We start from the raw sequence: 14,509 nt of genomic DNA on the forward strand, positions 1-14,509 counted from the left end.
TTCTGTTTTTATATTGGAGGCAGATTGTCTTGAAATACAAATAATTAGCTGTGACTGTGAAGCTTATTGTACAAGTTCTAGGATGATAGGATTCACACTACAAAACATTATTTAATTGCTTTATATTTAAATGTAACCAGTGTGCTTTAATTTTCCAATCTTGCGTGTTTCATCTTTTTTTAATAGTGTGGAAAATGCACATAAATAATCCAGTTTTTAGGTTGCTGTTTGACTCAAAAAACCCCCACCCTCATGTATTTTTTTTTCTTATTGCAGCTGGCCAAGAATGTAGGAAATACTAGTTTTAATGATATTATGGAAGGGAATTTACCTAGTCCTTCGCCTAAACCCAGTCCATCAAGTGATATGTAAGTTTTGAAACTCTAAATTCTTTAATATGAAGTTTACTGTGGAATATATATGCAATGTAAAATGTCTTAAACAGTAACCAAGCCAGAGGAGGGCTAGGATGGCAGACGAATGGGGTATTTTACTGCAGCTGTGGAGTTTCTTTGAGGTTCAGTCTCTTGCCATGTAGTCACATTTTAGCTACCTCATCTTCTCGGTGTAGAAAACTTTAACTTTGGGTTTCAAGATTCATTATTTTGAATCTTGAGTTTTTTTGAGTTTTGTAGTACACTCTCAGGTGACAGGCACAGCTGGACTAAATGACACTAGCTTCAGGTACTGTCTTGAGATGGTGATGAGCTTTTTCTTCCTTTCCCTGGTGAAGGAGTTGCACAGAGAGTGTAACAAATGTGGGCTTGCCACAGAAGACCTTTAAACTCATTACAAAGTTTTCTAGCTGACCCAGTATATTTACTTTTATCCTGTTTTTAGCATGTTTTTCATGCTTATCCTGTTTTTAACATGTGGATATGTTTCCATGAGGAATTACATTCCAGGCTTTAATTTGGTCTTAGTCCCCAGAGTCAGAGTAATTTTTGTATGTAACAAGAAGGCAACATAAAATTGAATATGTACCGTATTTTGGACTTGTTTGCAATAAAGACATGCATTATAATAGTAAATAACACAATTTTTATCAGATAGTTTTCCCGTTCCCTTCTTAGCTCCTGAGTTAGGCAAGGTGATTTTAAATTTAAATCATTGAGCTGTTTTTCTAAAAATTTCTAAACCCAGCTCTATTTTCACACCCCACAGGACTGCACGTAAAGAATTTATCACTGCTAAATACGTAGATCATAAGTTCTCTAGGAAGACTTGTGCATCTGCAGCAGCTAAACTGAATGAATTACTTGAGGCTGTCAAATCCAGGGATTTACTTGCACTAATTCAAGTCTATGCAGAGGGGGTAGAGCTAATGGAGCCACTGTTAGAGCCTGGACAGGTAAGCTTATCAGGTAAACAAAGCAGAGTATTTTAAATAATGCGTATTTGTACAATGTCCAGGATCTGGGGCTGCTACTGGAGATGCTAAAACAAAAGAAATAACAGATGAAAAAGGTGGGTTTTTTCTTACTTACTGTAATGTGGTACCCTTTTGGGGAGAGAAGAGAAGACTATCTGTTGTCATCAATTGGTCTAAAGCAGTGTGAAATGCAGTATATGTAAAACGTATGTAATATAATACACTGTTCTAGGTGCAGCCATACTATATTGAAAAGCACCTGTTCTTCTGTATGTTTCTCTTAGGAAAAGGCCCAGAGAGAGAGGGCTTGAGTTGATAACCCAGGGTCACCTGATATCACAGACGCATCATATCTGCTTTTAAAGTAGTTGCTGAAGGAACACATTGACTGTATAAATCTATATGAGGAAAGAGTAAATCCGATGCCTTCACAGCCTGTGATGAAACATTTACAGAAGTACAATTTCTTTCAACGAGCAAGAGAGATTTTCTTTTTTTAAAATAAAGATCTGAATACTGATCTTCCTTCTGAAGTCAGTAACAGTTTTTTGCAGAAATCAGTCCAGGTTGACCTCAAGTATCCATGTAGAAATGTTGCTCAAGAGCAACGTAACCTGTTTTTATAGATAATTGATGCTCTGTAACCACTTGGTCAGCAATGTTTTTTCCCATTACTTTTGAACACAACTTGGAGACATCTCAGAGAATGTTTTCAACAGGTTCTGTGAAAATAGCTAACTTGGCAAAGGACAGAGTGCCTGTCTGTAGCGAGTTGGGGGAGTAAGTTCAATATAGTCTCAGCACTTGAGATATCACAGAGTGCTTATCATGGAAACACATTACAGATTCTCTAACTGCAAGGTAAACTTTCTATATTTGTCATCCATAGCAGTTACCACATAATTAGCTCCTTAGCATTTCAGGCCTGTTACTTTTCTAGGTATCACTGACTGTATGAACACCAATTGAAATGTAGTTTGCAGCTAGGATATTTATAGCAGCATTCTCCACTGTAAATTCTCTGATGTTTAATAAAGTCGTATTTTTTTAGAAGTTGTGACTTTAATTCTAAATATCTCTATTGTAATATACTTTTTTTTTTTAAAATGCCCTTTATGATCAATAGGAGTTAATGAAATCTGTATTTAGATTAATTTCTCATGCAACTTTTAAACTGAATTAAACAGCATTTATATTTTCATTTAAATGCATTAATGCATATGTTATATGTATAAAAAATAAAGTATGATTCAGTTTAAGTTCAACATGGAGAAATCCTATATCTTGGGAGGAACAACTCTATGCACCAATATATGTGTTGGGAACCACACAAAGGCAGCTGGAAAGCAGCTTTGCAGAAAAAAAACTGGGGGTCCTGGTGGACACCAAGTTGAACGTGAGCCAGCAGTGTGCCCTTGTGGCAAAGAAGGCCAATGGTATCCAAGGCTACACTACAGAAAGTATTGCCAACAGGTCAAGGGAATTGATCCTTCCCCTCTTCTCAGCACTGGTGAGGCCACAGCTGGAATACTGTGTGCAGTTCTGGGCTTCCTAGTGCAAGAGAGACTTGGATATGCTGGAGAGAGTGCAATGAAGGGCCACAAAGATATTGAAGAGTCTGGAGCACTTGATGTATGAGGAGAGGCTGAGAGATCTGTGACTGTTCAACCTGGAGAAGAGAAGGCACAGGGGGTCTTACCAATGTGTATAAATACCTGAAGGGAGGGTGCAAAGAAGATGGAGCCAGGCTCTTTTCAGTGGTGTTCAGTGACTGGACCAGAGGCAATGGGCACAGACTGAAACACAAGAGGTTCCTTCTGAACATCAGGAAATTTTTCTTATTTTTATTTCTATTTTTACTGTGTGGGTGACCAAGCACTGCACAGGTACCTAGGGAGGTTGTAGAGTCTCCGTCCTTGGAGATACTGAAAAAGCCATCTGGACATGGTCCTGAGCAACTGGTTGTAGGTGACTGCCACAGGTCTCTTCCAATGTCAACCATTCTGTGATTCTGTAAGAGATTTCATGGATAAAGGACTATGACTTTCGTGGATTTTTTCCCCCGGTTTTCTAGGAAATAGTGTTGTGGCTATGCTTGGTGCTCACCGAGGTGTCATAAAGCAACAAATACTGTAAACATGCACAGTATTCCTTGACAGGATCCCTTTTAGCTACTAGTAGCCAAAATGGTTAAAGGCTCCTCAAGATTGTTCCATCCAGCTGGGAAAAAGGGAAGACTGGTTTTGAAAGAGTGATGATCTCAGAAAATGTGATGCCATTTCCTTTGAAGGACCTGGTGTCTTCTGGAGATCAGAAGGGCAATAACTGTTTACATCATAATTTCCTAATGATATTTTTCTGTTGAAAGACTTGTTGTAAAAGAGTGGGTGACACATATCTCAGTAGGTCTGATGTTATAAACTTTGCAGAAATAAGACACAAAAAGTCTAACTTCTATTTACATGTGTGTAGGAGCCAGGTGAAACAGCACTTCATTTAGCAGTCCGGACTGCTGACCAGACCTCTCTCCATCTGGTTGACTTCCTTGTACAAAACTGGTATGGATTGCTCATTTTTCATTAAATTGTGCGTGAAAAACGTAGATGTTCAAAGCTATCCTTGCAGTGCTTTGGACAGTGTTTGCTCATCACTTACATTTTTTCTCCTAAGATATGTTTAAAAAAGCATAATTTAATACCTTTGAGTTGACCTTTGTGCTCCTAATGAGTAGAGAGAGGGAAAGAAGTGTAGATTAAAAACATGGAAAGCAGTTACGTAAAAATCGGATGAAAGGAAAAACTATGTAGAGCAAAAGAGAGCATTGATTTAGAACACATGACAGTATGAAACAATGCAAACAAATAGTTTGGGTAAATGAGGGATGACAAGTAAATGTTCCAAATACAGGACACATACAAAGAAATTGTAAGAGCAGAAAACAAGGATCTTTCTTAGAAAATTATGAATAGAAGCTAGATTTACTTTGAAAAATGTGTTCTAATAGTTAATAAGCTGTATTAAAGCTATTGAGAGGGTAATCTTAACTAGTAATTTTCAACATCTAGTTTATGGGTTGAGCTATTCTTTGTTGTCATGAGATGTGTTCATAGAAGTGAAAAACCTTAATGAAAACACTTTCTTAAAAAAAAATTAAATTATGTAGTGGTACATTATTTTTTATGTATTTCACAATATGGGTAATGATTAAATGAGATCAATTCCAGTCTACTTCTACAGTATGCTGCCAAGTGAAAGAAGCAGCAATCGCTTGCTGTGTCAGATGGTAGTTTTTGCAGAACGAGAGAGGAGGGTTGGGGAAACACAGACTCATCACAACGTGCTTGAGCCAGCAGGAGGAAGGCTTGAGGATTTTTTTAGTTTTTGTTTTTCCCTCAGCATAGCAAGTCATACCTGGTAGTGAAATGCAGTCAGAGAATACTTATTTCTTTTCCTTCCCCTCTCTAGTAGTTTATATAGCATTGTATACAGGGAGTGTTAGAGAGAAATTTTTGTCTTCTGGTAACAGCACAGACTTGGAATCCATGTTCCTGACACCATCTCTCAGGCTATGTGAACTAGCTCTGTGATCTTCACTTAAACTTTATTCTGCCACTACTCCCTCATGTTAAATGGAGTGCTGACTATTGTAGGAATGTAAAGTGGGGGGGGGGAAGCTACTAATATTTGCAAACTGTTTGAGATCATAATTTGAAAAATGTTTTATACGCCCAAATTATAATTTTAAGCAATATTAAAAGACTTGTTATTTTGGAAGATTATTTAACATGATTTTGTTTAGTTGTGAAGCTGCATAGTTTCTTCAGACAACTATCATCTTTTGTGTCTTTCTGTCAGCTGTCTGTATTTTTGTCTCCATCTCAAACTGAAGAGCATCTTTACAACCATATTGGCTCTGCACTTACTGTTCAATATGGGTAATACTGAGTGGAAGAAAAGCTGTCAACTTCTCAGCTTTTCTTTTCATTTTTATAAATGTATTATATTAATCCCAATATGTCAGTAACTTTTTTTTGAGAAACCTTGTTTTAGAACTTGAAGGAAGTACAGTTTTAAAAAGCCCTGTGAACCCCTTTGCACAACTTGTCTTTCCCTAACTCAGGGTGTATCTGTATACTCCTTCTGATGACTCTTGTGCGCTCTCACAGTCACCCTCTTCATAGTTCCTTGAATGTGTGGGACTTATTAACCTATTCTAACTGTATCAAAATGATTTTTCAGATATTTTTTATTTGGATAGGTTAGCATGTTTGCAAAAGAAATTCCAGTAAAGTGGTAGGTGGGAAACAAGGCATGACCTTACAAAGGATTAGTTTTGAATCTTTAAGTTTCACTTAGGATTTTTTGAATGAACATCTCAGTCCTTTTCAACCATAGCTCAGGAATTTCCAGTATGCTTGGAACTATTCTTAACAGTCTTTGAAAGTAAGGTTTAAATTTAAAGTATTTCTTTCTCCTTCTATTTCATATTTGTCCAGTAAAGTATTTATGCATTAACTATTGATAAGGATGCTAGATCTGAAATGAATAGCACAGCATACCATACTTTTCTTGATTGTTTCTTCTTTTGTCTTCAGTGGAAACCTGGATAAGCAAACAGCGTTGGGTAATACGGTTCTACACTACTGCAGTATGTATAATAAGCCTGAGTGTTTGAAATTGCTTTTGAGGGGGAAGCCAACTATCGATGTAGGTAAGTTCATTATTTAAAACTAGGAAATAAAGATTTCCTAAAATTTCTTTCCATTATTTTAACCACTGTTATTTACGTCACACTGTGGTAATTAAACTTTTAAAAGGAAAAATAAAACTATTAGAAAGATGAAGACTTTTCAGTTAAGAAAAGGAACATAAATTCTTAGAAGATAGGAGTGACTTTCTAACATGAAATACTAATGGTAAACCCTAGTTTTTCTGCAGAGTTTTGTTTCTGACAAATTTTAAATGTCCTGGATTTGTTAGGTTTGTTGTTTATATTGTAAAATTCATCTAGTACTTGTACATTGTAATGCTTCAAACGGCTGCTCCCATTAATTCCACTCTAGATGTATGTGGACTTTTTGTACACAACAGTTAATTCTTCTTCTAATATTAATGTCAGTTGGCACTGTGGCTTCACCCAGCATGCCCCGGCCACCACTGTAGCTGATTAGGGAAGGGATTAGCTTTCACAGCTGCCTTTCTTCTTCTGTTACCAGCAGAAATTTACCTTCTACATGTGCGAGATAGGCATAACATGTACTGTACCTACATCGGTCCATTTTTCATCATGGCTTAGCAAAAGTTTAAATGAAAATAGAATCTGTGTAAATTTCTTGCTCACAGTTAGGATGATGTCTAGATGCTCTCCTTTCTCTGCCATATTTTGAGAGTTAGGAGGATATTCCACGAATCCAGCTTGTCAGGCTCAGGAGTTAAGTGCCATCAGCTTGTCTAACAAACATTTGCATTCTGTCAGTTTTTGGTGTAGGAGGGAAGCTTTCTGAACAGTTGGTGCAAACTGGAGAGTAAGAGCTTTTATTTCTCCCTCTTTCCTCATCACCATCATTTTCTTCCACTGCCCAGTAAAAAAACTTTTGCATAAATTAAGTTCATAGCTCGGTGGTAGAAGTCATTGGTTTCCTTGGCCTTTTCATACATCCTTAGAATATGTTCTAATATTGTCATAAGTCAAAGAATTTGATGAGACCTTTTTTTTGCAGATATGTCCCTAATTAAGGAAATGGGAAAGCTATCTGAACAAGCTTAAGCGTGTTTATTGGTCCTTCCATTGAACTCTGTCCTAGGTAGATGCCAGAAGAATGGTCTTACCTTTTTGGGTCTTTTTTTGTTTTTGTAAATGATCTCGCGTAGGAACTGTGTATTTTCTTTAGGCCTTGAAACATCAGGTTTATACTTTAAAGATTGAAAGTTTGGAATTTATGTAGTCTCTTAAGCTATCTGTGTGTTAATTTCAGTTAAGATATACTATATTTTCATTCCTTTTCATATTAAAACTCCTGAACCATCTCAGATCTTTCCATAAGGAGCCCTCTTTCTTCTAGGGATCTTAATTCTTTCAGATTCATAGGCCTTTCTAGATGACTGCTTTGTATTTTATAGAATTCATGACTAGCATTCTATATGTGATATTATACATAGATGTATTTGCTTATGAGACCTCAGTTTGACTGTGTTCAGTTCCCAGTCACAGAAATGCTTTACAGTCTGGATATGATGTAGAGCATACTCTGTTCCAGTTCCATGGCATTTACAACTATACTGTTAGAATAAATTTTACCTAAGGTTTGTCCACATAAGATTGGTGTGTGAGGGTGGTTTTTGTTTCTTGAGGCTTGCTACTGAGCACCTAGTACCGAGGACGTTCAAAAAACGTGTAGACATGGCACTTCAGGACATGGTTTCGTGGACATGGTGGTGTTGGGTTGATAGTTGGACTCGATGATCTTAAAGGTCTTTTCCAACCTTAATGGTTCCGTGATTCTATGACCCTATTAGATGTTGTGCCAGAGGACCTTCTAGGGTGCTCCCAGAGGACCTTCTAGGGTGCTCAGATATCACCTTCTTTCTGATCAGGCATTATTTTAAAATGTAAATTATTGTATAAACTTTATAAAGACAAAATAACTAGGAAGTTTTAAAATTATTGTTGTTCAAATGTCATCCTAAAATAGGATCAGGCTTCAAGCCGCTACGTATTAGTCAAAATAAAACTTGGATTGGATCAACATTTGCCTGTTTTGTTGTTTTTTTAATCTTAGAACAGTTTTCTTTTTTAAGCTATCTTACCCTGTCTGCTTGCTTTTCCTGCTTATTCATCTAAGAGTTTTACTGGCAAAGGAGTTGAGTGGAGATGGAAATGACTAAATTTCTTTATATTCTTTGCTAGGATGGTTAGGAGGGATTTGGGAACTGTCCCAGCAGATGCTGCTGTTCAGAAAGAACCTGATGATACATGAAATGCATGAGCACTTAGAGTGGAATCTTAAAGAGCTGCAGCTGCTATAGAGTAAATAGCTGTTTTTGATCACTTTCAGAAGTTACTCTGCTAAAAATAATGAAACTTCATGCATTGATTCTTTAGACATCTCAAAGAATCGCTCTCTTTTTTTTCATTGTTAATCTTCTAGTAAACCAAGCTGGAGAGACAGCTCTGGACACAGCAAAAAGAGTGAAAGCTGTCCAGTGTGAGGAACTGGTAAGAACCTGGTGGGGATGAATGTGGCCAGGGGGGACGTTTACTTTTTTAAAGATGTGATCTACTTCAGATATCATTACCACTGTATCTCAAACTTGGCATCGCTGCCAGCTGGCTCTATGCTGATCTGAAAGCCCTACCATAGATGAATATTTTCTGACTTCAAAACATCACAGTCATTTTCTTTGTAACAGCTTAAGTAAAAGTTCTTACTTCTGTTGGAAGTACTTCATTATTTTGACCAGCGTGTTTGAAGACCTTAAATACCCATTTGAATACCAATTAATGCATCATTCTAGGACATTTGGGTTTCATCACCTCAAAAGTCTTCTTTGAGACATGGCTATCAGCAGAACAAAACAACCCCCAAATTATTAAATCTGTCAAGACCTTTTAGGTCTGGAACTTTGTTTGACTTTTCCTGCTTTGGCTTTTTCCAGTTTATTTAATGGCAGAAATAGTTCAGAGATGGTGAAAGTCTTCTTACGAGGAGAATTGAAACAACTTGAAATTAAACCTCCTCAAAGGAGAAAAAAGCAAAAGTGTAATGTCTGGAAGATGGGGTATCAAAAAATGTAAAACACCAGCTTTTGTGGGACTTTGTCCCTCTACTGAACGTGTTCAGAGCAAAAACTTTCTAGAATTTTGAGAATGTATGAGTGATGTTAACGGATGCCACTCAAGAAAATTACTGGAGTTCAAGAAATAAAGGTGTTAAAGGATTTTCCCAGGTACTGTTCTGAAGCAGTTAGCCAGGAATAAGGATTCTACATGAGACCAACAAGCTTGTTTGTTCTTGCCCTCTAAGGTGCCTCTTACCAGCATGCAGTTAGTAGGCAAGTGAATTCAAGTACTATCAAGGGAGTGGCAGTTTCACAGTCAAGACAAAACCAGACGAATTTACAAAATGGCTGTCACTTGCTGCTTAATTCTGTTTCTCAGAATTTTTTTGCCTCATTTTGATGACCCGAGGAGGATATCTGCTTTTTCTCTGCAGCTGGTAATTACAATGCCTTTCCTTTGACAATTGAAAGTTCTCGTCATGTATTAAGTAATTATTGCATAAACAAGAGAGCTTGTCCTTCACAAGTCAGGATAATTTTCTGTATTTCTGGGGATGCAAGTCAATGTTTTCTTCTGGTCGATGAGGTGGTACCCTCACCGACTTCTCCATTACTGCCGTGTCTGCTAAGTACTGTTTCCAGTGTTTTGAGTATTGTCAGCTGAAAAACAAATGAGCTGTACAGCACACAATTGGTATGGATTGCTTTTTTGTTTGCAGCATGTACTTAATAACGTAACATCTGCCATTAATGTCGACTGACTTGTGTTGTAGAACAAACTAAAACAACTGGATGTTATCAGTGAGCTTATCTAGCAGTTAATCGCTTCAATTATTGTAATTGAAATTCCGCTAATACCTCACTGATTATTTCAGTTAACTATAATAGAGCATTTATGCCTTTCCTCTTTTTTTCATTTTTGAAGAGGAAACTTATTTCTGCATTTTTCTCAGAAGTGGCAATGAGATCAGGTTAAGAGTAAAAAAGAAATATGAGTGAGCACATTGTTTACCATGGGCAATAAAAAAGTACAAAATAAATATCTAGATGTTTGCAATATGGTAGATGTACTAAGCTAATTTCTGTTGCATAGCTGGAGTCTTAACTGTGTAATTAAAATTCAATTTCAACTCAAGTGGGTTCGTTAGTACTTACATAACAGATTGAAAATTCTTTCTTCCTAATTTTATTTCGGAAAGATTGTTAAAGGCTCTCATGAATGAACTAGTGCTAAGTAGTCTACATTTCAAAGAATGTGAAGGAATAAATAATGATGGAAGATCTAAGCACTGAAAAGCAGAATTTATCTCCTCAGAATAACTGTGAACTGCAATTTTCTTTTTTGCTGATCATTGAAGCAGTACATATTTTAAGAATGTGAATACGTTATTTGGGCTGGCACAGTAGAGGAAGTGTGTGCGTAAGACACTTTGGCCTTATTCGGTGAGAGGAAGGGAAACATTTAATAACGGATAAATACTTTTATTTTGATTCCAACGCAAAGTTTGTGATTATGGAGGGGTGATAATTGTATGTACCAGAATTTATAAATAGGTTTTGCCTTTTCTTTTTGGAATGGAGGGCTCCGGATGCATTCTGCTTTTATGCATATACCTTCTTTTCATGTCATTTTTTCAAGTGCTTGTCAAACATGGCAACTCCTACCCATTTTGAGAAAATCTTCCCTTTTTGCCTTTCAGCTGTTTTTCTATACCTCAAATAATGAAGGATGTTTGTGTGAGTGCCTTGAAATTGTTTCTTTTTAATGTCTGGAAAAGTTTTAAACCTCTAAATATTTCAGTTTATTGCTTGCTGTTATAAAACTAACTTTGTTGACACCAGAAGAACAACAAGTATTTTAACAGGAATTGTTATTTCTTTCAGCTTTCTCAAGCCAAGGCAGGAAAGCTAAACCCACATGTCCATGTAGAGTATGAATGGAATCTTCGGCAGGAAGAAATTGATGAAAGTGATGATGACTTAGATGATAAGGTGAGCGTGAATTACTGATACAGCTTTGCACAAAACCCATCAAAATTTCTGTTCTGTGGAAATGAATAGAAATAAGAAATTCACTTTAACCTTTTTTTTCTTACAGATTTTTTGGGGGATAAAAAGTTAGTTTTGAGGCTTGTACTAAAGTGCCTTCTGAATACACTTTGTCAACCTAGTTATTATGGACTTGAGTTTCATAAGTTTTGCTTTGATGAGACATACAATGTAATATAAATCAGTAAATGTAGATTACTTTGACATTTTATCCCCTTCTGAATTCTAGGCTGTTCATTTTTAGCTGGAGGAAACCCAAAGCTTACATACTTATTTTTTCCATAAATTAATTAAAAACCTAGCTGTTGAATCAATTAACTGTTTTTCAAAAACTGTGCTTTGCATTTTTTTCCTGATTAAAAAAGGAAATAATGGAAAGACAAAACTTGAAGGCGTAGGATAATTGCCATCCTAGAACGTGTGAAAACTTAGATTCAGTGTCCTACTTTAGCAAGGCAGTTAATTACTCTGTGCTCTGTTTCTGTAATAAATGGGAATACACCTCTCCTATTTTATATGGGTGCTGCAGAAAGAAATGTGGTCAACTTTTCATTTCCTGTGACACTTGGGACTGAAAAATTCAGAAACCGAAATAATTTACATGTCCTCAAGGACAGTAGAGAACAAAATGATTGTCTGTGCAAGGACCCTCAGGAAGATGACTATTGCTGTATTGGAGATAATAGCCTGCCTGAACCAGAGCTGCAATGGAACAGATCGTGCTCCATATGCAGCCATTAATATACAGCAGCCAAAAATTGCTGCGTAAAATTTATTCAAAGAGCAATTATATACACTTAAAAGAAGAGACATACCACTGAATATATTGCTAGTTCAGTCAACAAATAAATTTGATGTGTCAGAAGTGGTTATTTTATTTTTAACATGTGTCAATGGGGTAGTATACTTGATCTTTGAAGATAACTGGTCTGAGTAAAGAGCTATTTGAACTGAGAATTCCTCTTAGGTGCTAAAAGCTTTACTAGGCTTTTTATTAATATATTATTTAGGATATTATTATTGTGTGTCTACTTTAAGAATAAATCTGACTTTGTGTACGTGATGATTCATTGATGCTACAGTATTTTTCAGTTAGAGGAGAGGATCTTTCAAGTTGGATTGTTGAGAAAGGGAGGAATGTGGGCTTATTTGTCCAATAAAGAAAGAAGTTATGCTCATGTTCACTAGAATATGTTCTGTTATATTCTTTCCCAAACATATTAACTATATTAAGTATTTAAACAGCTGTGTAATATATTTGTTTGTCTATTCACAGCCTAGTCCTATAAAAAAAGAAAGATCTCCAAGACCCCAAAGTTTTTGTCACTCTTCGAGCATTTCTCCCCAAGACAAAATGACTCATCCTGCATTTAGCACTCCTAGAGACAAGCAAAGACTCTCCTATGGAGCTTTTACCAATCAGATCTTTGCTTCTACGAGCACAGATTCACCAACCTCTCCAACTGCAGATGCTCCTCCTCTTCCTCCTAGAAATGCTGGCAAAGGTAACTCTGTCTTCAAACTATGGGGCTCTGAGCAACCTGAGCTAGCTGAAAATGTCCCTGCTCATTGCAGGGGGTTGGACTAAATGACCCTTAAAGGTCCCTTCCAACCCTAACTATTCTATGCTTCTGTGATTCTTCGCTTGCAAGCAGTAATTTTTCCACAGTTGTCCTTCCTTTAACCAGGTGCATTACGATGTTTCAAGACATAGCGCATTTTTCTTATTACATTGATGCAGTAATGGTACAATGCATGTTCAAAACTTTAAAAAAAAAAAAAAAAGGAAAAAGGGACACACACACTTTTTAATGGACTCATTCATAATAGTGTATGTAAACGGGTGAAAAAATAAAGTAATACTCAGCTAAAGAAAAGCTGGTTCTTTTTATGTAGAAATTCAGTTCATATTTTGGAGAAGCATTTTTAAGCATTTACAGTCATAAAAATACAAGTGTTTTAGAAAAAGGCTGATGGTGCGTAGTGCTATACGATGGTATGCTGTGTAGTATGTGGCAGAGAGAGTGAAGAAACAAAACTTTGGAGGAGAGGAGGTGTAAGAAGGGTCCTTCTCCTTGCAGTCCAAATAGCAGAATGACCTGTGAAGTGCTAATCAGATTGATATTAACGCTCCTTCCCTCTTGGTGCATCAACACTCTCCTCTTCCATTTTGGTGAGCGCTAGCGGTGTGTAAAGGATGGCAGAGAAAATACCAAGCCTGTTGCCAGATAGCTAAGAAGTCACTTACGCACTGAAGATCTAAACCAAATATCACCCGTTCTTCCTGGAGGGAAACAACCATTTTGCTCTCATAGAATTATCCATAAGGAAGATTTGTGCAATGGTTCAATCAGTTTTGCAATCTACATTTAGCTGAAATAAATGAGATGCTTTTTCTTCTTAATAATAGTACTGACACTCTCAGTAGTACTTGAAAGGGAAGAGAACTTACTTCCATATGAGACTTACTCTTGCAGCTGTAGTGGATGATGGTTCTTTGACCTAGATAGCTATAAACATCAGGTTTAGAGGATGTATATTTATGGAACAAAACCTGTTATTTTACTATAGTTTGTGCAAATGTACTACTTAGAACATAAAACCCACCATCATCTTTTCCCATTTTTTAGGTACTTAATTTAGAAATAGACAATTTGACTTCATGGTAGACTTGTTAGAGAAAACTTTAGTTGTGATGAAGGCTACAGTATAGGTTAAGGCTTCAGCAGTTTTGCTGATGCTGCCTTTTGTTAGCACTGCTATAACTTCATACTTAATTTCCTCAACTGGTAGTTAACATTTGAAAAAAAAAAAAAAAAGAAGAAATGCTCTCACTAAAATGTGAAAGAGTAAAGGGACAGAACAGAGTGCGTTGACATCAAATGTCTGCTTTTACGTAGTTCAGACGCTGTGCTTAAGAACTACTGTTCCACCATCAGCCTTTGTCATGTACTGGCAACTTTCAAATGAATTCCTTGGCTCTCTTTTTTTTAAACAGGTTTGTTTTCCATTAAGAAGCAAAGCAATTTTGCCAGGGTATGTGTTTTTCACATGAGATTTCATAATCCAGGTTTCTTTATATCAGTTTCACTGGGGACTCATTTATATTCCTTGTAATTTTATTGATCTTCCTGTCAAGAAGATTAAAGATTCTAACTTTTTCCTTCCTCTCCCTCAGCTTTTTTGCATGCTCTATCTAACAGTCTGCTACTGATTGTCCATTGTCAGACACAGTATACTGGCTTAGATGTTCTTTCAGTCTGACCTCGGATAACTTTTTTTTGTCATAAAGTTGTAAAACTTGGAAAC

The 14,509-nt window shown here is 36.5% G+C and overlaps 1 protein-coding gene across 2 annotated transcripts in view; it reads left to right on the forward strand.

Moving 5' to 3' along the window:
• Positions 1 to 14,509, forward strand: part of ASAP1 (ArfGAP with SH3 domain, ankyrin repeat and PH domain 1) — a gene marked incomplete at both ends in the record, with an annotated part of 142,254 nt that overhangs the window by 103,515 nt on the left and 24,230 nt on the right. For both annotated transcript variants that reach the window (XM_082014975.1, XM_082014976.1), the window contains 7 exons: positions 277 to 368; positions 1,165 to 1,351; positions 3,845 to 3,930; positions 5,968 to 6,083; positions 8,521 to 8,588; positions 11,036 to 11,143; positions 12,477 to 12,705. In XM_082014975.1, the coding sequence (XP_081871101.1) occupies positions 277 to 368; positions 1,165 to 1,351; positions 3,845 to 3,930; positions 5,968 to 6,083; positions 8,521 to 8,588; positions 11,036 to 11,143; positions 12,477 to 12,705 (886 nt within the window). The remainder of the gene's footprint in view (positions 1 to 276; positions 369 to 1,164; positions 1,352 to 3,844; positions 3,931 to 5,967; positions 6,084 to 8,520; positions 8,589 to 11,035; positions 11,144 to 12,476; positions 12,706 to 14,509) is intronic.

The sequence above is a fragment of the Phaethon aethereus genome (genome assembly GCF_964289735.1).
Source record: "Phaethon aethereus genome assembly, chromosome: 2".
NCBI lineage: Eukaryota > Metazoa > Chordata > Aves > Phaethontiformes > Phaethontidae > Phaethon > Phaethon aethereus.